Raw genomic sequence first — 24,450 nt, forward strand, 5'->3', positions numbered from 1 at the left:
CCGCCGTCCCCTTCCCCCTTCCCCTTCCCGCCCGCCGCTCTTTTCTTCGTTCGTTTATTCTCATTTTCTTCCGCCTCCACCGACTCGAGTCTCCCCAATGCGTCCCATCCAGCTCCCCCGCCTCCACTCCGTCGCGATACCTTACATCCCCGGCCAGCCCTCGCCCGCCTCCCCCGCGATGGAGTCGCCGTCCACCGACACCGAGTACTCGTCCTCCGAAGAGGATCCGCTCAACACGCCGCTCACCGAGGACGAGTATCTGAACGGTTCCGGCAGCAGCCTCTTCCGGCGCGACTACCTCTCCGGCCACATCTCGTACTTCCAGCAGCAGCAGCTCGAGGCCGCTGCCCACAAGCACCTCGCCGCCATCTCTCCCCAGAAGTCGCCCGCCGCGATCAGCCTACCGTTCTCGCGCCCGCTCACCCCGTCGCCCCCGACGTCAGCCCAGTCGCACTACAGTCATTACTCTCCCGCCCCCGCCCCCGCCTTCTGCACGCCCCAGATCCCCCGCGTCTCGTCTCACCCAGAGCTCGGCAGCTTCCGCTCCTTCGAGCCTCCCCGGCCCATCGCGATCCCCACCCTCTCGCTCTGCGTCGACGACAACGACGCTGTCTCACCCTTGGACGTCGCGATGGACGGAGACGAGTCACTCAGCCCCAGCACGGGCTTTCCGCTCCTCGGACGCGCGTACTCAGACCGCTTCCCCGTCGACCATGAGCTCAACTCGTACTTTGTCGAGACTTACGAACTCGAGGACGAGCTCGGCGCAGGTGGCTATGGTTTCGTCATGACGGCCCGGCATCGCACCGGCGGTCACGAAACCGCCGTCAAGTTCATCATCAAGGACAAGGTTCCTGCGCACGCGTGGGTCGAGGACGAGAGCTTTGGGCGCATCCCGTCCGAGGTCATGCTCGTCAGCCTGCTTGAGCACGATAACATCGTTCGGTGCTTGGACATCTTCGAAGACTCGCACTACTTTTATCTCGTACGTCTTTCCCTGGATCATCGTCGCGAAGCTGGGGCTCATGATGCCTCTGTAGGTCCAGGAGCTGCACGGAACGCCCTGGGTTTCCAGAAAGAAGGCTCAGCATCAGGAGCTCGCTGTGCCATCTCTGACGCCGTCATCATCCTGTTCCACCCTGGATTCGCTCCCTCTATTGACGCCGCATCCCACGGACACTGCGATCTGGGAAAGCCAGCTCGAGCAGTTTAGAAACGGGCAGAAACAACCGGAGAATCTCCAGCCGTTGCCACCTCCCGCCTTCGGACGGCGCGCCTCTCACGACCTCTTCGAGTGCATCGAGCAGTCGAGGCACAAGCGGCTCCCCGAGCCGCAGGCACGCTACATCTTCGCGCAGGTGATTGAGGCCGTCCACTACCTAGAGCAACTCGGGATCACCCATCGGGACATCAAAGATGAAAACCTTGTCATCGACAGCGATTTGAAGGTGATTGCTTGATCTAGATCTACTTGCGACCGACGATGGCTAAGAATCATCGGCGTCTTGGCAGGTCAAGCTCATTGATTTTGGGAGCGCCGTTGTCTCCGACCCTGAGCAAGAACGACCTTATTATCAAATGTTTTACGGCACCACCGCCTACGCTGCCTCGGAGATCCTACAGAGGAAAAAGTATCAGGCGCCGCCGGCGGAGATCTGGACGCTTGGCGTCCTCCTCTCCTTCCTCCTCACGGGCTCGTCGCCCTTCCTGTCGGAGGACGACGCCATCCACGGCCGCGTATCGATTCGCGAGTCGATTGCCACGACCCTGTCTGAAGACTGCCTCAGCCTCATGCAGCGGTGCCTCGAGCCGGACCCCTCGAAGCGGGCAGATATTTATGAAGTGCGGGCCCATCCGTGGCTCCAGGGTACTCTCGACATCGAATGTCTCTGAGCGACGCACTTCCCCCCACCAATCACACTGTTTCATACTCTGGGAGATGAATTTATTCGGACGCTCTTCCGACGGACAGTTAACCGGTTCGTTTGGGATAGAAATTAACGTATGGATATATTTATTCTTTTTTATTGGGTTGGTCGGACGAGCCTGCCTTCCCCATCGCAACAGCACTGTATAACATGCAATTCTCCCCCTCCATCCTCATCGTTTCTCTTCCCTGTTCGATAATTTATCAACATCTTGGCGCGAGCCCCTTTGGCTACCCTTTCGTTCTCCCTCTCTCCACTCGCGATGTCGACGACCTCTGTCGTTAGCGCTATCGCATGTCTCATTTACACCCACCTCCCGTCGTATAATGTGTTCCATTTAGAGTTACATACGTATTACTGTACGTGCTGTCGATTTGTCGAGCTGTCAATGGATGGATATCGGGCGCGATGGGCGCCCCGAGAGGACCTATTTTGGATAACATTACCGTGGATGGATCAGGGCTGCGAAGCGTGAAGCTGGACGAGACAAACATGAAGGTGAAACAAGGTCCGTACGCAATGCGATGCTAAATCACCATGGAAGGTCCATTTGGCATTGGGATGTGCCGTTGATTCTTGGTCTAGGACCAATGCGCGTCCCGAGGAAGTTCAGTTTGAGACCAAGGTATATGCGCCGCGTGGTTGATCATCCGGGGATAACCTGCTATTGCTAAAATCAAAACGGACAACGAAACGTTGATCATGTATTCTCATGCCTGGGCTGTACATGTCGCTCAGAATATACCAACCCGACGGCGACGGAGCCATTGATCTGATTCAGATTCAGATATAGTCCGAACACTAGAGGTGTTCAACCGTTCCGCACGTCGGTTACTCAATATGCGACGGCCTATTCATGGATCCGAATCGTCCATTGCTCGACCCGCAGTCGGCCCCGAATAAGATACGTACGGGAATGATTATCAGGATATAAAATATTCAATGGCATCTCTCCGATGCGGGTTTCGTGCTTCTCCAACCAACACCCGATCCGCTTTTGAATGGATCCACAAATCTCCTATACAAGGAATGTGCACACTGTAGCTACCGAAACCGCTACTGCAGATAAATTACATTCAGGAAAGGAGCGTGAACTAGTGCGATGAGGTAAGTCCGATATAACAGAGAGGTGCGTAACCAGAAGATTGAACAGGAAAGCAGACGGTCCCGAAGAGCGAGCAGAGGAACAGGGGGGAGGGAACGTATGTCTATAGAACAGTGGGGGCAAGCAAACGAGTGCGAGATCGTGTAGCGATTATGAGATTATAGGTGTACTTTGCGTGATGGAGAGACTGCAACGCCGTCACGATCACCGGAGCAGTTCCACCTCTTGGCCGTCGGAGGGGTAGCGATAGGCCACGAACTCCCGATCCTGGTCAACGAGGTCCTCAAGCGCTTTCCGCGAGGTGACCGACATGCGTGGGATGCTCACGGGGGACGCCGCACCGGCGTAGCCAGCGTTGATCATCCCCTCGTGTCGCGCGTCCGAGCTCGAGGACCGGATAAGCGGGAACTCGGGAACGGGAGCGGGCTCAGGTTCGTGTCCTACGGACTTCTTCCCTAGGAAACTGACTAGCCCAAACTTGCTCCGGCGTTTCTTCGGTGTTCGCAGAGAGAAGGCGGAGCCGTTCGCCTGGTTGAATGCAGCCGCACTGCCAAACTCGTCGTACGCCTCCGGCCTCGCGGCGGACGGGGCGCGCGTCGCGGGGAGCGTTTGGGCCATCTGCGGTCGGGTGGCCATTCCGCCGAATGACTGCCGCCGCGTCTCGGCCGTTCGGAAGGGGGCCTGCGGCTGAGCCAGTTCGTGAACGGTAGAACTGCCTTCGAAGGGCGCCTGCCGGGGGTCGTACGTGAACACGGTCGTAGGCCGCATATCTCCGCCGAGGGACGTGGGGTGGCGAGAGCGCGCTTCCGGGGGGAGAGGAGGCAGGGATTTGTCGCGTCTGATCATAGACCCCGGGCGTGCGGCGTTCGCATAAAGCGGGATGTCCAGGCTCGAGAGTACCTCGCGCCGTGAGTTCGGCGAGATCCGTCCTCGACCGCCGACTTCCTGGGATGTCCCGGCAGCTGGAGCTGCGCGCGACCGATCTTCGCCTGGGGTCGAATCCTGGTCACTCAACCCATTACCCTCCCCATCGCTGTGCAGGTGTTCACCCGCCGATTTGCGCGAGGAGACGGGAGACGGGACGAGACTGGAGGGTGCGGTGGCGGGCGAAAGCGTCATGGCCGGGGATGCAACGGAATAATTAGCGGTGGAGGTCGAAGGCAGTGAAGGCATGGATGACACATGCCGGTGATCACCGGACCCTCTGTCGACGAGGTACGACAAGGGTGGGGGAGGCGCGAGAGGTAGATCGTCTTCCGGTTTTTCCAGCGACCGAGCCTGGTTTGGACTGGGCTTGCTCTTATACGAGCCCGTCACGATACGCCAGAACTTGGCAAGGCCTTTCTTCTTCTTTGCCTGCTTCTCGGCCTCTTTTGCCATAGAGGCAGCGCGTTCGGCATCGTAGGCAGGATAACGCCCCTTCTCCCGAGCGCCGTCGGGAAGGACGCCCATATCCATGGACATCTCACCCACGTGGCCGAGCCTCTGCTCTTCCCGTTGTAGTGCGACACTGCAGTCATACAAGTAAGCGCTTTTCCAAGATGACCATGAAACAAAACATACTGCATGTCTACCATACTCCCCGATATGCCGGAAACGGCCAAACTATCCCGGCTGCGCCAAGGACTCAGGGTGCCCAAGAAGCGCGAGCGTCGGGGCGACGCCGGTCCTATACTTTGAACATCCGAGAACGACGCCTGCGAGTACGCCCGTGGTAGTCCGGAGCGGTCCAAAGGAGCAGTCAGGACGCTGGCGGGTCGGCCAGAGCTCGCTTGAGAGAAGCGCGAGTCCGGCTTGACACCCGAGTGGAAGCCGTTGTCGGTCATTGGGAGGGGACTATGCGCCGAATATACTGACAAGACGTCCGCGCCTGAGCCCCGCGACGACTTTCTCGCACGGCTCTTCTCCCTGCGCTCCTCTTTCCGCCGTCGTTCACGCTCCTCCTTCTCCTCCTTTCGCACATCGACGTGCTCCACAATCATACCGTTCTCGAGCAACGTCACCTCGCGAGAGTTGCTGTACGCGTGTTGGGCGACGGAAGGCATCGATGTCGACCGTGGCGCTTTGATGCGGACGCCGCCGATGTCATCGGCGGGTGCAGCGCTCGACCCGATGTCGTACGCCGAACGCCGCAACTGAGAGTACGCATCGCGCATCTTGTTGTCGATTTGCCGGGATTCTTGCATAGCGCGAGCGTGCGCCAAGGCTTCAGCCTCGAGGAGCGCTCGCTGCGATTTGACGTATTGGTTGAGCGTCTGCTGCCGAGACGTTGGTTCTTTCGGGTTCTGTATATGGCTTAGCACCAACATCAATGTTACGGACGTAAACGCGTACCATAGCCAACCAGGCTTTCAGATTGGGTGTGATCAAGGGATCACCTCGCGCCTTCGGTCGTTCGGGATCATCCGATACAATGCCTGCCGCCTCTTCTTCCTCTTCCTGTCGTAAAAGCTCATGAAAGTGCACGTCGCTCTCGCGTTCCCAAACACCAGGACTCGTGACGTCCACGTCGGCCATGTCCTGATCGCGCATCGCACATTCCACGCAGACTTCTTCCTGGATCGGGAGCGGGCTGGGGGAATAGACAGGGTTGATGGGATTCGGGGACGCAGCGGGGGTAACGTAAGTCGGTTGTTGGGGGTACACTTTCGGCTTGGGGACGATGTTGACCGGCATGGGGCCCGAGGGGGCGTACGTCGGGGACGCGGACATCGGCGTGATGGGAGACCGGGCCTCGTGGAAGGCACTACTCATTACGGGTAGGGCTGGGTGTCGTGGGGAAGAGGGGACGTAGGGAATCAAACTGTCGCGGAAGGACTGGCTGCCCTGGCCAGGTGAGACAGACTGGGGTTGGGACCCGTTGTGCGCGTTCTCGCCGAGGTATGAGGGTTCGTGAGCAGACTCGGGCGATACAATGCCCGGTGTCGTGGCCGGGGGTGAGAGTTGACCGCCGTACCGCGCCGATCCCGCAGGGAAGACGTAAGACAGCACCTTGTCGTCTTGGGAAGATGGCCGAGGTTCTGCGCCGTTAGCGTGATCTGCGTCGTAATTGGCAGGGGATTCGTGGGCGGGATTGCGGGGGGCTTGCTGGGCAGGCGGCTCGTCGAAGGCGGGGGAAGTCAATGGAGACCCGCTAGTCCGGCTTCGTCGCGGCGCGTTGGCGCCCTCTACGTCCGCCTGGGGTTCCGGGTGGTCGCCGTCGTACTCAGGCCCGTGCGATGGACGGCCGTCGTTGGCGGGGCCTGCAGCGCTGGACGAGAATCGGCGGGGGTAAAGGTCGAGCGGGCTTTGGAGGTTCGTGGGCATGGCTACGGGGGATTCGGCAAAGACGGAGGGCCCGTTGTCGTATCGCATGGGATGGAGGGTCGTTGCCGTCGCCATTCGGCCACCGTTTGCGGCCTAAGCACTGGGGATGAGCAGGAGCTGGGGTCGGGCAGACCGCGAGGCTGGGGCTGTAGCCGCGTTCCCAGGCAGGTGAATGACGCCGCTCCCAGGCCAGATGCGACGAATCAGAACGGGTGAGGGGGGAACGTAGGAAGCAGAATGCGCTGGATACGATGAAGAAAGAGTTGGAAAGCGAAACGAAAAATAGGAGGTAGTAACAGGGGACGCCCACACAGGTCGACGTCGAAAGGTCGAGCGAGGGTGAAACGCCACTAGCCACGCGCTCAAGTGCGACCCCGATCACATCCAGGCTCGCTTCCGAATAATATATGTTCCAATTTCTCAGGGCATGCTACCTGTGATTTCCCTCCTTCTGGGGGAAGCTCCACCGAAGCGCGAATGCGAAGGGTGGAATATCCAGGTCAGGAAAACCACACATATGTTCAGACCACGGACTGGGTAAGGTGAGCATCAAGCAGCTGATACCGGCAATGCAATTGGGCAGAATTGGCCCCGAACTCTCAATACGATTCGGGAGATGCACGAGTGCCCTCAAAACCATGCCAGCGTTGCCAAGGCAATACATATACTACGTCCAGCAGAATCAAATACAGGACGTAAAGATCCAACCGACGCCCTGGTCAAGAACTTCACTTGCGGTACCTGGCATGCGATGAGCAAGGAATCGGGAACACAAGATCAGTGCGACATACCATAGGACGCCCTTGCGACTCCTCCTCATCTTGCGCTGGAGCTGCAGCATGCCATACAGCAGAGCCTCGGCGGTTGGTGGGCAACCAGGTACATAAATGTCAACCGGAACGATACCTGGCGGAGTGAGTGGTGAATACCGGAGCACATGAGGGGGGAAAGGAAGCGGACGCACGGTCGCATCCACGAACGACCGAGTAGGAGTAGTGGTAGTATCCACCTCCGTTCGCGCAGGATCCCATGGAAATGACCCATCCTGTCCCGCCGCGTGTCAACACCACAAGTAACAAAGAGAAGGATGGTGAAAACGCACGTGGGGAAGGCATCTGGTCGTACACCTTGCGCAAAGCGGGTGCCATCTTGTTCGTGAGGGTTCCCGCAACGATCATTATATCCGACTGCCGAGGACTAGCTCGGAAAACGACACCCAGCCTGTCCTGGTCATACCGCGCGGCGGCCATGTGCATCATCTCCACGGCACAGCAGGCGAGACCTGGAGACGGGACATACAAGTTGGGAGGAAGTTCAAGCTGTATCGTCCTGCAAGCACGCACCGAAAGTCATTGGCCACATGGAAGACTGCCTAGCCCAGTTGGCGATCTTGTCGAATGTGGAGAGAACATACTCTATGAGTTCGTATCAGAGTATGGTCGCAGTCGAAACGGGCCCAATAGAAACCGTACCTGCCCGGTTTTGCGGCGTCTCCAAACTGAGTTGATTAGAACCTTGCTTCGCAAGGGCGGTTATAGGCGTCGGTTCGGGTCCGGTATGCGATGAACGGGCAAGTGCAGGGAATTGGCGGTATACTAGGAGAGATAAGGCGGGTCAGATCCCATGTCCGCATGCTGCTATACGCTACCCCTAATCAAATGTACCTTGGATGCCTAGAGCGTTTGCCGGTCGAGTGGCGACAGAGCGTCCTACGTTGGCCGCTAGAGAGCACGTAACATGGCGAGTTAGTCGCGCTGCAAATCTGGACATAGAAAGTGCAAGTGACCTGAGGCCTGGAGGAACCGGAGGGACATGGTGAAGAGAGTGGAGAGGTTGGGCGGGTCGAGCTGAATAACGGACCAATGATTGGTCGGCTCGGGTCCTCGGGAGGACTTGGAGGCGGCTTAGTAAGCGGGCGTCCTCCGCATTAGCGCCCAATCGGCTGAGTGCGAAGCTACCGTATACTATAAACAATTATCACTAGTAAAAACGTATCTATGCAATCAAACATGGCTTGGGAGAACCGGTAGGTAAGCCGGATAGCGTATAAACCAAGTAATACTCCGATCCGAACATTAGCTTTCCAACTTGGTGACTACCTGAAGAGCCGCCGTCGCGGTAAGCGAAATCAATGGCGAGAGGATGTACTGGAAACATGTCAATGAGACTCTGCAGCATCCTCGTAATCCCTACGCACCGCAATGGTCAAGTATCCGGCGATCGGTCCTTGATCCTTGTTGACCATTTCCGAGATGCTCGCCAGAACCATAGCCGACGGACCCGACGGAAGCAGAATGAGCAAAAACCTGAAACCGAACAAAGTCAGCTTCTGCGAACGTTATGGTGATCTATAGTGATCTGAGACATACCATGTCAGTGGATCATCCACGTAAATGCCCTTCTTGGCCGTCAAGAACACGAAACCGATGCTGAGTGCCGGCATCGCCAAATATCGAACCATAATGGCGAATGACGTTGGTTTGATACCTGGGTAAGCAGTTGGGACGGTGGCTAGCTGACCGCCGACAGCAAACATTTGCAAGGAGACACTAGACAAGTTGTCGGGACAGAGCATGCGCACCGCTGAGTGTTACGCACAAAAGATCGCCGAGATTCTTCACAGCTCGAGTGATTGAATTGTAGAAAGCCCCTTCCTCGTCGAAAACCGTCTTGCGCACAGGCGATATACACTAGTCTCCTGGTCAATGCTTGCTGTATCAAAGGGGGAAGCTATGGAACGCACCCCCAATATCAGAGCAATGATGGCGCCGATCAGTGGTGGGTTGAGGTATGATGCGATCTTCTTGACCGGTTTCTCCAAGAACAGGATACGATTGGGCCAGTGAATGTCGGGTATATTCTCGAGCTGTTTGATAGGTGCGCTCGGGTACTCTGTATTGTCCATCCCGTCATGGTCCGCTAGTAGTCCAACATGCTCCGAATCCTGTATCGTCGCTCCGATCCCACTTGGACCAGGCAGCAGACGATCATGGTCCTCTTGATCCGCGTCCTCCAGAATTTCAGGCCCGATCGCAAAGGAGAAGCACTGTTGAACGATGGCATTCAAAAGCACGATGGTTTTTGCGCGGTTCATAGTGCTTGAGGAACTGTCGCTGTCGTTCTTCTTTAACGCGTCAAGGACACCAGTACTGTCGAGTGCGTCGAGAAGAAGCAGGGGCAGCGCATTGGAGTTTGGGCGTCCAGAGGCAATAATGGTCCATTTAGGAAGCTAGGCGAGCATCGGATCAGGGCTAGAGGAATGAGAAAGCCTCGACATACCTTGAACAGTTTGACGCCAACCCAACCCAGCCCATGAGCGATGACCGTGCTTACGAGCCCCCAAGCAGGCATGATCCAAAGCCGTCCCAAGTTACTCGGAGACAGCTCTGGTCCCATTTGTTGGATGAGCAGACAGGGCAGGAATACTGATGTCGACAGCTTCATTATCTGCTTCGCGGATTGCTTGTTGAGCATACCAGCTCGCGTAGCAATATACCCCGCCAGAAGAGTCAGTAGGACCGAAATCGAACCCTTGTGAGCATAGCGCGTGAGCATTTCCAATCAGTCCTGAAATCCGATGAACAGCAGACCTCCAATGCGCCAAGGACTGTGGCGGAAGCTGCTTTCTTCTCGCCGTCCGAGTTATCCATGGTACGTGAGGTGAGTTTGTGCTATCGTTGGTTTTGTCGGTGCGATAATAAATCCCGGGAGTTGGTGTGAGCGAGCAGCTTCATCACGCCGCCGACGTTCAGGTATTATAAAACACTCCCGCCGCCCCAGCGGACGGGAGTCGAGAGCGACGTCACTGTTCAACGGGACACCGCCACTCAACGAAACCTTTCTTTAACGTCGTCATCGACGCAGGTATTAATAGACACACATGCATCAGTATAGCACGACTCTAGATACGCGACAGCACGATGACATCAACTCGAAAAACATGAACCTATCCTCAAACCACGGGAGCAACGTTTAACGAGGAGCGAGAACAACACAGTGGATACAGGTCCGCAATCTAGTTGATATCTTCATACTCTTCGTCGATCTCTAAGAATTTGCGTATTTCTTCGGGGTCCACGCCTTGCCGAGTCATGTGTGATAGCAAGATGCAGTAGTTGTCTGTGGCCCAGGCAAGCGCTGTGAGCTGTTGTGGCGACCTTGCGAGTGCATGTTCGGGAGGTCATTCGGGCATTTCTCGACGCACCAGTCCATCTGATCGCCGCCTCTTTGGCCAAGGTGACTGCGCGTCTTTTTTCCTCGACTTTGATTGGATCGCAAGCACCATAACGAGCCAGTTCCTCTTCTAATGCGGCCAAGCGTTCCTTTGCAGCATCAAGTTGAGAAAGAGAGGCAGCGCGGTCCTCCTGCTCATGAGAGTAAAGTGGAAGGTAGACCCGCGACGAGGTTGTGCGGTCCCATAAGGATCACGGCACTGTGTGAGCTTGGAAAGCGTTTACGTTCCGGTTTAAGACGAACACTTTGCGGCCTCGAGGCCTTCTCCACTTCGGTTTGCGCCTTGAGTTCAGCGAATTCTTCTTGCTGTGCTGCTTCAAGATCTTTGACGGCCCTTAGTCGGTTTTGTACCTATTGAACTGAGATTGTCAGTGACGACAGACTGCGTGCAGTCGCCCGAGATGACCTCTGTCCCATGTTGGGATGGAAAGCTCCAGAAAACTAGAGTATTAAGACAATCGTAGGCATAAAAACAACGCGTCAGATTATTGAGCCCGTTTCATGGAACGTGAATGCACCATAGCGTACAGTTCGACGAGCCGATTTTATCTGTTTTGACGAGGTTGTCATCAACTAGGGATTGAACTACCTCCTTGACGGTTTGAGAGACTGCATATAGTCACGATCAAATGATGATAATGTCTCCCCATCCTTATTATTACCGATTCCCTTGAGCTTAGGACCAAGCTTCTCTAATTCCTTGAGCTTCATGACGCCGGCAGCCTAGATTGGGTGATAGCAATAACGGTAGAAGTAGACCTCTTACCTGGAAGAAGTCTTTCTGTTGCGACCCGGTATATGAACAGAACGTATACGAGGAGAATATATGCACTCACACTTTCATGGAAAATCTCCAACATTTTGACGCGTTTTTCTTCAGCGGAGAGACCCCGTGGTGCCTAAAGATACATTATAAAACGTTTGCGAGTTGATTTCGGTACGCTTCATACCATCGTTAAGTATGAAGGTGCTAATCAGGTTCGATCACCTGAACGAATGTGAATGCCGCAGTTAGGAGACTCCAAGTCACGGTAGTCATGGTCACAGTGAAGCAGCCGTCACACCACTTGAATTCGAAGCCCCGGCCCGACGGACAGTATCATTTTGGCGGCTCTTGGGCTGCTCACAAGGGTGGTTTGATTGTGCGTGTTCCTGGCGAGCATATGCGCCGACGTTCAATTCAGTCCCAGCATCAGTTACGACTCTCCGAGCTGGTCATTTCCCCTCATCTTCGATATCGCCGACCCGATTTCCGCGTTTTGGCTAAAATAAGTATGAGAGGTTGAGCGCAACAGCGTATACAGTACTCTTATGGGAGTTGTCACACTGGGCCCCAGGCGTTCTGATGCGAAACAGGAGACGAGGTACTGTATACCCCATGGCACGATCACGTAAGATCACACCGGCCGGCGGGGCCGGACCTGCGTCGGTAAGCACGTGGGCGATGGGCGGGGAGGCGAGCGAATAAACCTTGCAGTCCCGTCGAATTAGTTCGATATCGCCCCTCACGATGTCTCTTTCGCCAAACTCGTCAACAAGCTCGACAACGACCAAGCGCAGGCGGATGAGTATCAACACGATGCACTCTGTCGACAGTAGAGCCGAACTGCCCTCGCCGGATGACTCTAACAGCCACATGCATTATCAACAGCAGCCACAATCGCAGGGCCCGACAGCACACATCCCGAAGCGTGGTGCGCGCGCCTGCACGAACTGCAGGAAGGGAAAGAATCGCTGTGAAGGCGAGGTGAGCCAACTCTTAACTGGCGTAGTGGCCCGCCATCCCGCTCATGGCCCGCCTTTCCGCTCCGGCCCGGGGTAGGCTCCATGTCGTCGCTGCCAACTGAGCGGCCTCCCCTGTGTGTTCGAAAAGCCAGAGAAGAAAAATGGAAACCCTATGGCGGGACCCAGCGTAGAGTGCGCTCTTCTCACCTTCTCTCGACTAACGATTGTTTACGTCCGTGTCGTATAGGCGTCTCTCACGGCTGGAAGGCCAGTACCTGGTATGTTCGTCTTTCTCGCCTTACAACGTACCACTTAAATCGCACGACAGGTCATGCAGAGCCAAATGATCGGCATGCAGTCATCATTGGACAGAATCCTGACGGTTTTGCAAAACCAAACACAAGCGAATTCCCCTATGGCCCCGCCCCAAATGTACCAATCCCCAGGTCGAGATTATCACTCTAACGGACGTAATAACGGGGACTCCTACCAATCACCACGCAGCCAACCTAAATCGTTTCCGCCTTTACCCGGTTTTGCGCCACCGGTGAGGTCTTGTTGACGACTGTTCGAGAGCGTTGACTCAACGTTTTCTCAACAGCCTCACAAATATGCTACATACGGCATCGTCCCAAGTACTGCTCCATCATCCGACGACGAATCTGAAGATACTTTACCTCGAGCTACGCTGAATGCCCCTATCGAAGCATTGCAGGGTTTAGCCAACGCGGCAGCGGAGGCCGCTGCGGCTCCCTCGAATTCGCCGCCTAGGTAACGTATACCGAACAGCCGTGGATGATTTACTTTTTCTCTGATACCGACACCCAGGGTCAAAAAGCGCAAGAGGGCAGAGCCTATCCCCCGAAATGCTTTTCCACATGTCGTTGAAAAGGTGCTCACCATCAATTTGTGCCGCTTCGCGAATGCTAACTGTCGGGCGCAGGGTCTCGTCAGCGATTCTGAAGCTCGCGAGCTCTATCATATGTACGTTGTTCGGACCCTTCCTCCTTACTTTGCTCACACCCACGTAGCTTCTTCTCCGGTTGTCACCTATTCATACCGCTCTTCGACACTGCGTACGATACATACGAAGGCGTGATGGAGCGAAGTCCTTGGACCTTTGATGCTATCCTAGCCGTGGCAGGAAAAATCCGGAGCGGCAACGGACCCCTCAGTTCGACGTTCTACAAGTGCCTCGAGGAAGCACAGGGAATCGCTCGTTCGTCACTCTTCGGACCGGTCGTGCGGAAGGAAGCTGTTATGGGTGCGTTCGTCAATGAAGTCCGATTCTATATAGTGCTCTGTTTCCAACTCCGCGAAGCCTGCCTACCATGTTGACAAACTCGCAGGGATGTTGCTACTCGCTGCATGGAGCACCAACGGATGGCTACCTAGTGGACATGCAATGCGGATGGCACTAGACCTTGGCTTGCATCGGGCCCTCGAGAAACTTGTGGATGATAATGGCAAGAAGCGCACGGAGGAGGAAGAACGAGATCTAGGTACGATATGTGTTCACCTTTCCTACTTCCATCTGAGCTTATGGGCCTCCTCGAAGTTGTGTCCGCTCGTATATGGCTTTGCCTCTATTGGTTCGACCATCAGTGAGTGCGGCGTTGGCACACAGACGAAGTCACGCTTAGCCTGTGCAATAGGATGAGCCTTGGCACGGGTCGGCCGATTGTACTCAGGGACGAAAGCTCTATCAAACACTGCCGGGTTCTCCTCACGCATCCAATGGCATCACCTACCGACGTTCGCTTGGTTTCCCAGGTTGAGCTCATTGCGCAAAAGAGTGAGCTGATATTTAACCACTGCGAACACTTGGCTCAACCTGTCCTCAGCGCAAATCTACGAAACGTTATCTCCACTGAATGGCCAAGTCAACCACAACACGCTGGCGTTCATCCGCCGAGCGAACTTAGCGCTTGACAAGTGGTGGCAGGATTGTGATGAACTGCATCGTACGTTCGCATGTTCTCCCAGTACACTCGTGAATTCATCATTCCGTAAAATAGGTCAAACTATGGATGAAGAATCTCTCTTGCGAAAAATGCTCGCGGGAGAGTTGCACTACGCTAAGCTCTGGCTGGTATGCGTAGCCCTTCGGGGCGTTTCGTGGGACAAGATGCCGTTCGAGCAGCGTGAGCTTGCGTTCCAGGCGAAGGATGCTGCCTCCAATTGCTTGAGCATCTTCCTCGGCTCTCCTGCCTATCGGTACGGCTCTCGAGTCGCATGCTCATTTTCCTGTTTGACTGAAGTAACCCTTTCGCAGAGCGGCGCTCCGCTACGCGGTGCACGACAGCCTAGTTACCGCTGCGTTCTCCGGCCTTTTCTTGCTCAAGATGGCGAACCTGTTTCCGGCTGAACTTGACTTGGCAGCGATCATCAGTCAGGTTGAGCAGCTGGCGCACGTGTTATCCGAGGTTGCTGCGGAGAGGTTTGTACAGTTACTTGCTCAAACCTTGATGCGGTCTGATAACAGCGACAGGTATGCGCTGACGCTGCGCATTATGCTCGCCAACCTCAGGCGCAAAATTGGGCTCTCGACAGCGGCCCCTCCACCGCCGATGCAACATGTCATGCCCTTACCCGCCAGCGCGGAAGGTATGGTCGTCCCAGCGACGTTCGTTGACCCCGGAACGGTGCCCCAACCGTTCACTCTAGAAGAACTCGGTTTCGCATGGCCGCCGGAACGCGGCATATTCAGCCCATCCGCGATTCCGTTATGGCTGCAGGAGCAGGTACGCGTCCCCCTTTATCCATTTCAGGCACGATCACTGACCCGATCGTCGCATTGTGCAGAGCTTAACGGACTTAGGCATCCCGATGAATGGCAGTGATGGTATCTTCTTGCAGATGACTGGGTCGAATGGCTGGGGTGGTGATCTCAACGCAATGCCGGAAGCGTGGTAGGGTTCTGCTAGTCTTCTGTCGCTATCCTGTAACATTGGTTTGTGCTCGCTACGTTTCCTTCATTGCGTGTTGTCTATCGTAAGCAGTATCCTTGTACTCTATCTTGTCGTTGTTTTGTGGCTTGCTTAATCCTATCACGTTGGAAACGTGGACAGTGACATCAACAGCTTCCGCCAGTACACGCAATTATTACGTTGAACTGTCTACATGCATTCGAGCAGCTAAATTTACCAGGAGACGCTATTGCCGTCATACCGCTCCACAGAATCCGATGGAGCGGATGTTCCGGAGATGTAAGCGTGGTAACTCTACGTCACCTTCAGCCCCAGATAAAACTTGCCCGCCCATCTGCGGCATACGCATCTCCCCTTGCGACCTCACGACCTTTACGACCCCTCTACGCTATAACTTGCATCGGTAGGTTCATTTCGAAACAATCACTAATTAAACCGAAAGTAAACAACATGTCGCAGTAACAGTAACCATCATGGGCGCCTCCGCCGCTTATCCTGGTCTCTTCTTCTGCTTCGCCGCAATGGTGCTGCTCATCTTCGTAAGTCCAACTTGAACGGGTCACACGCACTGTAGACTCATTCGCTATGTAGGTCTCCGTCGGTGCCCCCACGTGGGACAAGATTGGCTTCCTCAAGGCGAACATCGATGGGACTAAACGCTTTGGTGTGTTCGGCTACACTGGCACGTCGTCCACCGTGGGGTGGCACTTCCAGCAAAGCATACTTGGGTTTGAGTACGTCTAAGCCGCATAACTACCTCCTAACAATACTGACCACATAACGCAGTGACCATCGTCTGAACCACGGAGTGGTACACAATCTTACCTTTGTCCTCATCCTGCTTCCCATAGCGGCAGGCCTGTCCGGTCTCGCCGTATTGTTCGGACTGTGTGGCGCACACTATCACCGCTCCGGTACAGTGTTCATGTCCCTCGCCGCTGCCCTTGCCACGCTTTGCACCCTTGTCGGCTTCATCATTGAGCTAGTGTTATTCGGCATCGCCGAGCACGAATTCCACAAACGCGGCTTCAGCGCCAAGTACGACAATGCGACTTGGATGACGCTTGGCGCGCTCGTGGCCTTGCTGGTGGGCTGGTGCACGTCGCTCTTCGGCGTTTTCGGCCACTACAGGAGAAGGAGGGCTGCATACCCTGCCAATAGCTACTAAGCTGCATCGTCACAGCATTTTCCATCTTGTTTGAGGATATATTGTCTTCCTCCTTCGCCCCTTTCCCCACCGATGATTATACTAATCCAAATGTACTCACGAAAGCTCCGAACCTACGTTTGGCGATATCATAATGTTTTAATGTTGTAATGATATGTTTTCGCCCTCCAACGCAATGATTACCACTGCGGCAAGGATATTCACTAACCCCGACGGAGTGCGTCATTCGTACATACGGAGAATATCACTGCGTTTGACCGACGAAGTCATTTATGAGAAGTGATAAACTCACGGAGGGTGATTGAACACCTCCTACCCGAGGAGTGAGCTTCTCACCTTGCAAGAGTGAGTTAGTACCCCGTAGGAATTGAGTCACAAAATGAATGTATCAGTCAAAACGGCCATTTTTAGTGAGTAAGTCAGCTCGGGTGAGGAACCCGATCAATCGTGAAAAATGAGTTGTTCAGTCTCGAGGACGGATTGGATCACGGCTCACAAGGGACAGGTTCACTGATAGCGAGCGCCTCATTCATGACACAGAACACACGGATATATTGAATACGTGGACATACATCACTAGCAATACAGGTCCGCGTCCAGTACAGTACAGAAATCATTAGCGAACCACGGGGAAAGTGATCGTACACAGAGCCTGACGTCTTCGAAGCGGAAGGTCGGAGTTGCCTGGTCAAGAGAGAGGGCGAGGGGACAAAGATGCGAGGTTGACGATGGATCGAACACTGATGATGAGAGGAAGGGCAGGTGTGCGCGGAGAGAACAAGATCGTTACTCCGCGATTGCTGCTGTATGCCGCGTCAGTACTAGCATTTGCGATGAGTACCACTGGAATACGCACTAGTGTTGCCACCGCGCATGCGCTGACTTCGCCGTATAGGAACCTAGTGGATGAATTATCAGCGCGGCACAGAAGAGGGCAGTCGCGCGAAGGAATGGTTTGCGGCGCGTCGCAGGTCGTCGGAGGCGACGTCGAGGGGGCACAGAATCCGCCGGACAGCCCGGCGAGCGGCGTCCAGCGTGGCCGGCCGCCGCCCACATGATTAGTCTAGAGTTGGCCTACCGGTGGTTTACTCACCAGGTTTTTCGTGTCAACGATTGGCGCAAGCGGCGCTCTTGCGTCCATCGTCTTTTTGGTCGTTGCTGGCATGCAAAGAGTGAGCATCAGATTCTGAGAGTAAGGAGCAAGTTCTCACCGCTCTTGGTCACGACCTTGACCTTGTCAGCCTGAAAAGAAGGGTCATCGAGAACAAATGAGAGTGAGATTAAGCAGAAAATGCGGTGACGCACCTTTGGCGGTGCAGACTCAGCACTCGCAGACGCAGCGGGTGTTCTCTCGGAGACCGCGATAGCCTTGCACTGCGGCTAGCGGAGTCGCTCAATTTGAGTAAGCCAGTCGCTCATTCCCCAGAATGAGTGAATTACGAGTGATTGACTCACTCAAACGGGAAATGTCCGCCGCCGGGAATGAGTGAATTACCCCTTTTGTTCAGGAATGTACTAAAATGAGTGATTATGGCAGTTAACGTGCGTGAGCGGAGCTCCGACGTCGACGCGTCGACGCACATGCACGATCGCGTCTGCTGCTGCTCGTCGTCTACTACGCCTTGCCGCCCGCTTCGCCAGCCCGTTCTGCTCGAAAATCTCAACAGACATCCTCTCGTCGCGGGCTCTTCGGAGGTACTACCGGGGAAGCAAGATATACCTGCTGTCACAACGCTGGTGAGCAGGATCCCTTCCTTCGCATTTGTTGTCTCCCGAAACCCGATGACATCGCCTAAGGCCAATGGACTCCGAGAGCGGGACGGTGGATTCCCTGAAACGCTCTCGGAGTCCGTTAATCTCTCTTGCTTGTTGTACCCGGGGGGCACATAACTGATCGTAGAAGGCTTAGGCAGGATAACGTCAATCCATCTACTCAACCCAGCACAGAACACGGCGCGGGTCTTCAAGAGTCGGTACGCGATGTTCCAACCCACGCACTATGACTAGGGATGACATTGCCGACTACAGACCTCGCTTGCAAGCCGCACGATGCGGATGCGACGTTCAGGGACTGGCACGCGGGCATCTGAGGTCTTACCGGGCCATCAAGATATCAGTGCATTCCTAGTGCTGGTGAGCGCAGTCATGTCATTCCATCCTCTTATCTTTCAATTCCTTCGCCCGAGGCCGTTGGACTCTGGGAGCGGGATAATGGATACCCCCATATGTTCTCACAGTTCGCTAATATCTCCTCTATGATGTACAGGGAGCGCATGGATGATCGCAGAAGACACACGCGGATCAAGCTTAACCCACCGCCTCAACCTTACACAGGACATGACGCGGGCCCAAAGGTGAGTACGCGCTGTCTGGACGCATACGCCCTGGATAGCCATGACACAACAGGTCATACCTATCGCTCAAGCTCAAGAGTCCCGGGTCAACGTTGAACCAAACATGAAAGTCCGGCCAGTGCTCGCGCGGGCTTTCTGGTGTCGAAGATGGAAACGCATGCTCTCCATGCGCCTGTGGTGAAGCAAGCGCATGCACATCTTAGGTGGGTATCCACTTCATCATTTGCGCAGCGGAGGCCGATGCACCGTAGTCTTTGATCATGTACATACCTATGCCCCTTTGATATCAATCATATCCCGAACGGCACGGAACTTGTCGCCTCCTCTCGCGGGCTGCTCCTTGCCAGCTCTCCCATCGCCCACGTCAACGTATTCCTGCCCTCCCGTCGTCCCCATACAACGCATCCTTGCTCACAACCCCGTGCTCGTCAGTATGCCTAGTGCAGCCAACAAACGCATCTGCCGGTGCTCTCCGCATTGCGGCCTCCTCCTATCCGACCGCCAAAGGCGTCGTCATTGCGCCCGCGCCAAGGACTCAGGCCGGGAGGCTGAAATTCTGTCGTCGGAGAGCGAGCCTGATTGCGTTGCGGAGTCTAGCAGCTTAGATGAAGCCATGGAGCCTTCTAGTCGCAGCTATATTGCTAGTCATTCTGAAGAGCTCTCGGATCATGGAACCGCGGATTTTTTAGGCATTGCAGACAGGTTACCATCGCCCGGTTTTATAGATGATGTGTCTCCTTCCGAGGGATATACGAACAACGCCGCCTTGGATTCATGTGGGGTCTCCACCTCATCTAGTGCCCATGAGTCGGATATCGAAGACACCCGCTCTTCTGCTTCGGACCAGACTGACAACGACGCAGATTTAGATATCTTGCTGCATGATCTCACGTACCATGAGGAAACCGATGTAGATGAGGAATGGACGATCGAGAGAGTCATAGCAGACTTACGTGCTGTCATCGGAGATGAGAAAGAGGCGCATCTGGAGCAGCTACGTTCGTCGGCGGTTTTGATTCTACGCACGTTCTCCTTGGGCTGATGATATGTTCAGGACACGATGTCCTCACTGAGGATGATCGCGATGACATCCGGATGTTTTGGCTCCGGTTTCTCAGCAACATGCCCCGTTCCACGTATAACTTGATGTGCAAGATGTTTCGGACTCGCATTCACATCAACTCCGAGTGGGTTCTTCTACGCCGCATAGCCCTGTTGAGTGGTGTGGTCCCGGTCTGGTACGACTGCTGTGTCAATTCATGCATATGTTATCTTGGTCAATACAAGGATGCGGACACCTGTCCATATTGTGGCGAGCTGCGCTACCTGGAAGGCCGGCGCAACCGGAAGGCTAGACGATACTTCTGCTATGTTCCCTTTATTCCTCGACTCCAATCATATTTCCGATCGGAAGATATGATCACGCTTCTACGGTACCGAAGTGAACACGCTGGATCTGAAGATGTCATCTCCGATGTATTTGATTGTCAGCACTACAATAATCTCAGGAAAGCCCCCGTCGTCATAGATGATGAGGAGCAGTCATTCTGCTACTTTTCTGGCGATACAGATCTTGCTTTTGCATCCTGTTCCGATAGCTACCTCATTTTCCGGCGCAAACATGGAGGACCAAGCGCCACCCCATTGCTACTTCAGAATCTTAGCCTTCCTCCTTCTATCCGAACACATCTCGAGCATTTGCTATGCATAGGAGTTATCCCAGGTCCTCGCGTGCCGAAGGATATGGCTTCATTTCAGATCCCTGCAGAGGAGGAGTGGGCCCAACTCGCACGTGGTGTTCGTACATTCCACCTCTCCATGCGTACCCACTTTCTTTTACGGGCCTACCGCATATTTGAAGAGGGTGATATAGTGGCGATCGAGAAGATATTGAATATGAAAGGTCATAATAGTGTTTCACCGTGTCGCTCTTGCTCAATCAAGGCATTCCGCCACCCTCTCCAAACCAACTATTATGCGGCACTTCATGCTCCCATGGTTTTGGGCGAGCCGCCACGGAGCTGGGATCCTCTTGCGCTGCCCAAGCGGACACATGAAGGCTTCCTGGAAGGCGCAGCTGCTGTTACAGCTGCATATGGGATATCTCAGGCCGCTGGTAAACGGGTTGACAAGTGGTGGGGCGTACGTGGATCACCTGCGATTGGCCGTGTTAAATCTGTCGATTATGCACGGTCTTTTCCTTGGGACTGGATGCATTTATTTGGACAAAACATCATACCAAACTTTATACTCCTATGGACGGGACGGTTCAAGGGACTGGATGCAGGTACCGAGGATTACATTCTCGCCGAGGATGTATGGCAAGCAATTGGACAGGAGACTGCCGATGCAGTGCAAAACATTCCCTCATCCTTTGTCCGGCGCATAGGGAATATTGCTGTTGATCGCTCCGATATGACAGCTGAATCATACATCTTCTGGTTCATGTATATTGCCCCCAACCTTCTCCAACACCGCTTCAAAAAGGTGAAATACTACAGCCACTACATCAGACTGGTCAACATCATGAAATATACTCTGAGATACAGCTACTCCAAGATATTCCTCGATTCAGAGCTGCGCAAACAGATTGCTACATGGGTTGAAGACTATGAAAGGTATGCCCTAGACAACACATACTCGTGTTATCCTAGCTAATATTTTGTGAAGGTACTACTACCAGTTTGATGGCGAGCGACTTGCCATCTGTACACTACCCATACATGGTCTTCTCCATCTCATTGATGGCTTTCTATTCTGTGGACCGGGCTGGACAACCTGGACATTCTACATGGAGCGCTTCTGCGGTTATTTGAAGGATGCCTTGAGGTCAAGAAGCCAACCATGGAGTAATCTGAACAACCGCATCCTACAGCTAGCTTATCTCAACAAGCTTGCAATTCTCTATACTATTGATGATGATGACATTGCAGGAGTTGATAGAGGATTAATACTTTCAAAAGGGGAACATATCTATCCTAACTGTGAGTTGTCGATCAATCAACAACTTGGACTGCAACTGATGTAATAATCAGATCCATACAGTATTCTTCGTCCACCGCGTCTGTCTGCATTCCCCCTCGACCCTTCCAGTGAGCTGCACAAGAAGATTGCACAGTATTTTCTTGAGGTGGTTGATTTTCACCGAGAGAAGAGAATTACTCTTGCACAGATACGTTCCAAGCTTCCAAACATTGTTACACGCTGGGGAAAAGTGCGAATTGCCGAGAGTAGTGTTGCAATACGCTCAGCTGTCGCATCTCAAACAGGAGTTGGGAGGCAGAGGGACTCGTCCTATGTCAGAGTATGTGGTGTCATTCAGATCAAGTCATGCTTGTCTGACTCATTGCATAAACTCTCATTAGTATGTGTTATCAGTTCGCAGCAACAAGAGGGTGCGAGGTCAAAGGCAGGAGCCACCTACAGTCCTGCAAGTGTTTTATGGCCGACTCATGGCGATTTATGCCTGCCAGCTATCCAACGATAATGTCTGGGGGGAAATGGCAGGCACGACCAGGTTACTTGCATCTATGGAGATGTGTCACACTGGTGGGAAGGATGCCAGAAAGGAAGTCACAGAATACGACCGTACTTCCGGCCCAAATATCACAGATCTCCAGACAATTGAAGGCATTGTTGGGAGAGTTCACACAAGGGGAAGATGGGCCATAATAGAGAAGTCAAGAGACGAGGCACAAACTGTCTTTCTGGACACTGAAGTTGCAGAGATGACCAGGGTTGTGGAGGAGGATGACTCTGATTCAGACTAGCACCATGAGTATCTATAGTATCGCTGTGTAAATACAACTAGCTGGTTGACGCGGGCGGTGGCTGTGGCACAACCCGCGCGGCCGCAAACGAGTGGGATCCGGTGTAGTATAGCAAAAGACTGTAGATACACTCAGGACTGCGTGCGTTATATAAAGGTTTCGGCATGTCTTGGCGATACCAGATAATCATATCGAGCTTATCACTGCACTCAGATCATTCAAAGGGCTGTTTGTAAATTCTATCGAGTCACTACCTCTTAGTTATAAGCTAAAAGAGCATATAAGAACCGTGGGAATTGTGCCACTGAACCTCGGCACACCTCTGTCAGGCTTATCTTCATAGCACCGTACAATGTTGTTGCATTTAAGGCTTTCAAACCCAGTTAGCAGGTACTCTATGCAAATTTCATAACTTGACAAACTAGACACAGTGCTCAGCGGCTATCCAAACACACTGATGTCCTGCACCAGCGCATTTCGCAAAGTTGTCATATCACGTGACCTCACTTCAATGCATTGCGACTTGGTCAATTGACCTCGTTCCGACTTTCACCATTCACCACGGCCAGTCTGTTTCAGGAATTCGTCTTCATTATTCATAGTAAGAGATTAAGTCTATTATATGCTATATGATGACCCCAGAGAAATCTCAGGTGCACCGAAGATACACGATGAACCAGGAGACGAAGATTCCCAAGCCGCCAGGTTTTCCTGGAAGAGATTTCTCAATCCGAAAGGCTATGAGAATCGGCACCACGCAGCAGCAGAACAACATGTACAATGACTTCCGGGTAAGCTTTTTTGATGCATATATGCACCGGTACTCGGCACCGCATGCATATATGCATGATATATGCATCATACTCAAAGTATGTGTTGGTAGGCCCGCATGCGAAAAGCGATATCAACCCATCTCGACACCGACAAGCCCTTTTCTTTACAAGAACGAGGCAATCTTATGCTGGTTGAAGCATATGTAAGGCTAGATCACTTCGTCTTCAGTAGACTCATACTCTATGGTAGATCAAAAAAACGGATCCGACTTTACTCGCCAAGTACGAGAAGGCTTGGGTTATCGACGCTATCATGAAGACTGTACTCGCAAACAGCAGTCAACGCACCCGAAACCGTGACCGCCGTACAGCACTCCAATCCGACCCCAAAGGGACTTCGTCGAGCACAGACACCAACGACAATCCAACGGCTGCCGACTCGCCATCGAACAGCTCACCAAGCCCGCCTCAAATCAACAGAGCAAGGAAACAAGTACGTAGTATGAATATATGTACCATACCGATTTGCCAACTGGCCTCTAATCTTACCGATTCCTAGGTGCGCCCATCGAAGCAGCGTGTAGCTCCGCAGAGCTCGTCTCGAAAGCCAGGTTTTTTCCGTGACTCATTCACGAGCTCTTTGTCATGCAGCTGATTCCTGTGATAACATAGATATCGCAGGCAGGCCTTGCGCTCTGTCTTATGTAGGCTGTTCCGACATCGCCCCATCTCCGCTGTCACCGGCTCTGAAGTTCCTGTACTCGACTCTCGACACGATTCGTGCTGATGAAACTGAAGCTGAAGACAGTAATGACGTTGTCGCGACGGAAGTTTGTGTGATGTGTGTGGCTGTGTCGAAGAGGCGAGGGGAATTCTTGAGGTGATAGGAGTGTACCACCGATTCTTCAGCTTCTTCTTGCAGAAACTTCCCTGAGGTCCCGGGCTATCTAAGTCGGGGATTGCTCAGTTGGCCGTCGGTTATTGAACCTGACTTGAATTTGATGAGACAAGCTTTGTGAGCTCGTCGGTGATACCTAAAGAGGTAATAAGACGGTTAGCCTGTATGGGAGGCTTGAGGGGTCTTGTGTTGATGTGTTGTACGACACGCCGTGCGTCGAAGTTCCTAGAGAAATAGAGAGAGGGATCAGTTGTTCCTTG

General features: G+C 53.8%; 11 protein-coding genes across 11 annotated transcripts; 6 read left to right on the top strand and 5 right to left on the bottom strand.

Annotated features, from left to right (window-relative positions):
* Positions 1–508: 508 nt before the first annotated feature.
* Positions 509–2,235, top strand: PUNSTDRAFT_83904 (kinase-like protein). Its single transcript, XM_007381472.1, has 3 exons — positions 509–985; positions 1,041–1,448; positions 1,513–2,235. Exons 1-3 carry the CDS (start codon positions 632–634, stop codon positions 1,891–1,893), a joined length of 1,143 nt encoding a protein of 380 aa, XP_007381534.1. The 5' UTR covers positions 509–631; the 3' UTR covers positions 1,894–2,235.
* Positions 2,236–3,028: 793 nt separating this feature from the next.
* PUNSTDRAFT_50784 (uncharacterized protein) lies at positions 3,029–6,591 on the bottom strand. The gene is made up of 3 exons (XM_007381473.1): positions 5,368–6,591; positions 4,597–5,318; positions 3,029–4,543 (listed from the first exon to the last, which is right to left on the bottom strand). Exons 1-3 carry the CDS (start codon positions 6,412–6,414, stop codon positions 3,238–3,240), a joined length of 3,075 nt encoding a protein of 1,024 aa, XP_007381535.1. The 5' UTR covers positions 6,415–6,591; the 3' UTR covers positions 3,029–3,237.
* Positions 6,592–6,933: 342 nt separating this feature from the next.
* PUNSTDRAFT_99387 (NADH-ubiquinone oxidoreductase 20 kDa subunit) lies at positions 6,934–8,161 on the bottom strand. Its single transcript, XM_007381474.1, has 8 exons — positions 8,126–8,161; positions 8,004–8,060; positions 7,812–7,934; positions 7,683–7,754; positions 7,442–7,621; positions 7,304–7,384; positions 7,131–7,245; positions 6,934–7,080 (listed from the first exon to the last, which is right to left on the bottom strand). Exons 1-8 carry the CDS (start codon positions 8,151–8,153, stop codon positions 7,068–7,070), a joined length of 669 nt encoding a protein of 222 aa, XP_007381536.1. The 5' UTR covers positions 8,154–8,161; the 3' UTR covers positions 6,934–7,067.
* A 127-nt stretch (positions 8,162–8,288) lies between these two features.
* On the bottom strand, positions 8,289–10,098 carry PUNSTDRAFT_142187 (uncharacterized protein). Its single transcript, XM_007381475.1, has 7 exons — positions 9,930–10,098; positions 9,619–9,870; positions 9,083–9,568; positions 8,938–9,029; positions 8,709–8,888; positions 8,537–8,645; positions 8,289–8,486 (listed from the first exon to the last, which is right to left on the bottom strand). The coding sequence occupies exons 1-7, from the start codon at positions 9,987–9,989 to the stop codon at positions 8,415–8,417; spliced, it is 1,251 nt and encodes a 416-aa protein (XP_007381537.1). The 5' UTR covers positions 9,990–10,098; the 3' UTR covers positions 8,289–8,414.
* A 256-nt stretch (positions 10,099–10,354) lies between these two features.
* On the bottom strand, positions 10,355–11,182 carry PUNSTDRAFT_62273 (meiotic nuclear division protein 1; the record flags this gene model as incomplete). Its single annotated transcript, XM_007381476.1, has 5 exons — positions 10,355–10,458; positions 10,544–10,703; positions 10,816–10,923; positions 10,979–11,013; positions 11,101–11,182. Coding segments are annotated over 5 exons (489 nt in total), but the record flags the coding sequence as incomplete, so codon positions are not given.
* A 1,023-nt stretch (positions 11,183–12,205) lies between these two features.
* On the top strand, positions 12,206–15,328 carry PUNSTDRAFT_83912 (uncharacterized protein; the record flags this gene model as incomplete). Its single annotated transcript, XM_007381477.1, has 16 exons — positions 12,206–12,319; positions 12,395–12,489; positions 12,545–12,575; positions 12,626–12,844; positions 12,899–13,068; positions 13,126–13,189; positions 13,241–13,281; positions 13,329–13,561; positions 13,647–13,799; positions 13,856–13,901; positions 13,953–14,092; positions 14,142–14,261; positions 14,316–14,514; positions 14,573–14,737; positions 14,789–15,041; positions 15,103–15,328. The coding sequence occupies 16 exons, from the start codon at positions 12,209–12,211 to the stop codon at positions 15,211–15,213; spliced, it is 2,151 nt and encodes a 716-aa protein (XP_007381539.1). The 3' UTR covers positions 15,214–15,328.
* A 372-nt stretch (positions 15,329–15,700) lies between these two features.
* Positions 15,701–16,395, top strand: PUNSTDRAFT_132149 (pali-domain-containing protein; the record flags this gene model as incomplete). Its single annotated transcript, XM_007381478.1, has 3 exons — positions 15,701–15,766; positions 15,819–15,961; positions 16,014–16,395. 3 exons carry the CDS (start codon positions 15,701–15,703, stop codon positions 16,393–16,395), a joined length of 591 nt encoding a protein of 196 aa, XP_007381540.1.
* A 688-nt stretch (positions 16,396–17,083) lies between these two features.
* PUNSTDRAFT_43085 (uncharacterized protein) lies at positions 17,084–18,481 on the bottom strand (the record flags this gene model as incomplete). Its single annotated transcript, XM_007381479.1, has 7 exons — positions 17,084–17,458; positions 17,489–17,553; positions 17,607–17,637; positions 17,701–17,743; positions 17,851–17,910; positions 17,977–18,324; positions 18,426–18,481. 7 exons carry the CDS (start codon positions 18,479–18,481, stop codon positions 17,084–17,086), a joined length of 978 nt encoding a protein of 325 aa, XP_007381541.1.
* A 1,423-nt stretch (positions 18,482–19,904) lies between these two features.
* PUNSTDRAFT_63385 (uncharacterized protein) lies at positions 19,905–21,777 on the top strand (the record flags this gene model as incomplete). The annotated part of the gene is made up of 2 exons (XM_007381480.1): positions 19,905–21,350; positions 21,445–21,777. The coding sequence occupies 2 exons, from the start codon at positions 19,905–19,907 to the stop codon at positions 21,775–21,777; spliced, it is 1,779 nt and encodes a 592-aa protein (XP_007381542.1).
* Positions 21,778–21,912: 135 nt separating this feature from the next.
* Positions 21,913–22,519, top strand: PUNSTDRAFT_62067 (uncharacterized protein; the record flags this gene model as incomplete). The annotated part of the gene is made up of 2 exons (XM_007381481.1): positions 21,913–22,062; positions 22,163–22,519. Coding segments are annotated over 2 exons (507 nt in total), but the record flags the coding sequence as incomplete, so codon positions are not given.
* Positions 22,520–23,190: 671 nt separating this feature from the next.
* On the top strand, positions 23,191–24,000 carry PUNSTDRAFT_43087 (uncharacterized protein; the record flags this gene model as incomplete). Its single annotated transcript, XM_007381482.1, has 4 exons — positions 23,191–23,310; positions 23,403–23,495; positions 23,543–23,785; positions 23,965–24,000. 4 exons carry the CDS (start codon positions 23,191–23,193, stop codon positions 23,998–24,000), a joined length of 492 nt encoding a protein of 163 aa, XP_007381544.1.
* Between the last annotated feature and the right edge of the window lie 450 nt (positions 24,001–24,450).

This window comes from Punctularia strigosozonata, assembly GCF_000264995.1.
Source record: "Punctularia strigosozonata HHB-11173 SS5 unplaced genomic scaffold PUNSTscaffold_3, whole genome shotgun sequence".
Classification (NCBI taxonomy): domain Eukaryota; kingdom Fungi; phylum Basidiomycota; class Agaricomycetes; order Corticiales; family Punctulariaceae; genus Punctularia; species Punctularia strigosozonata.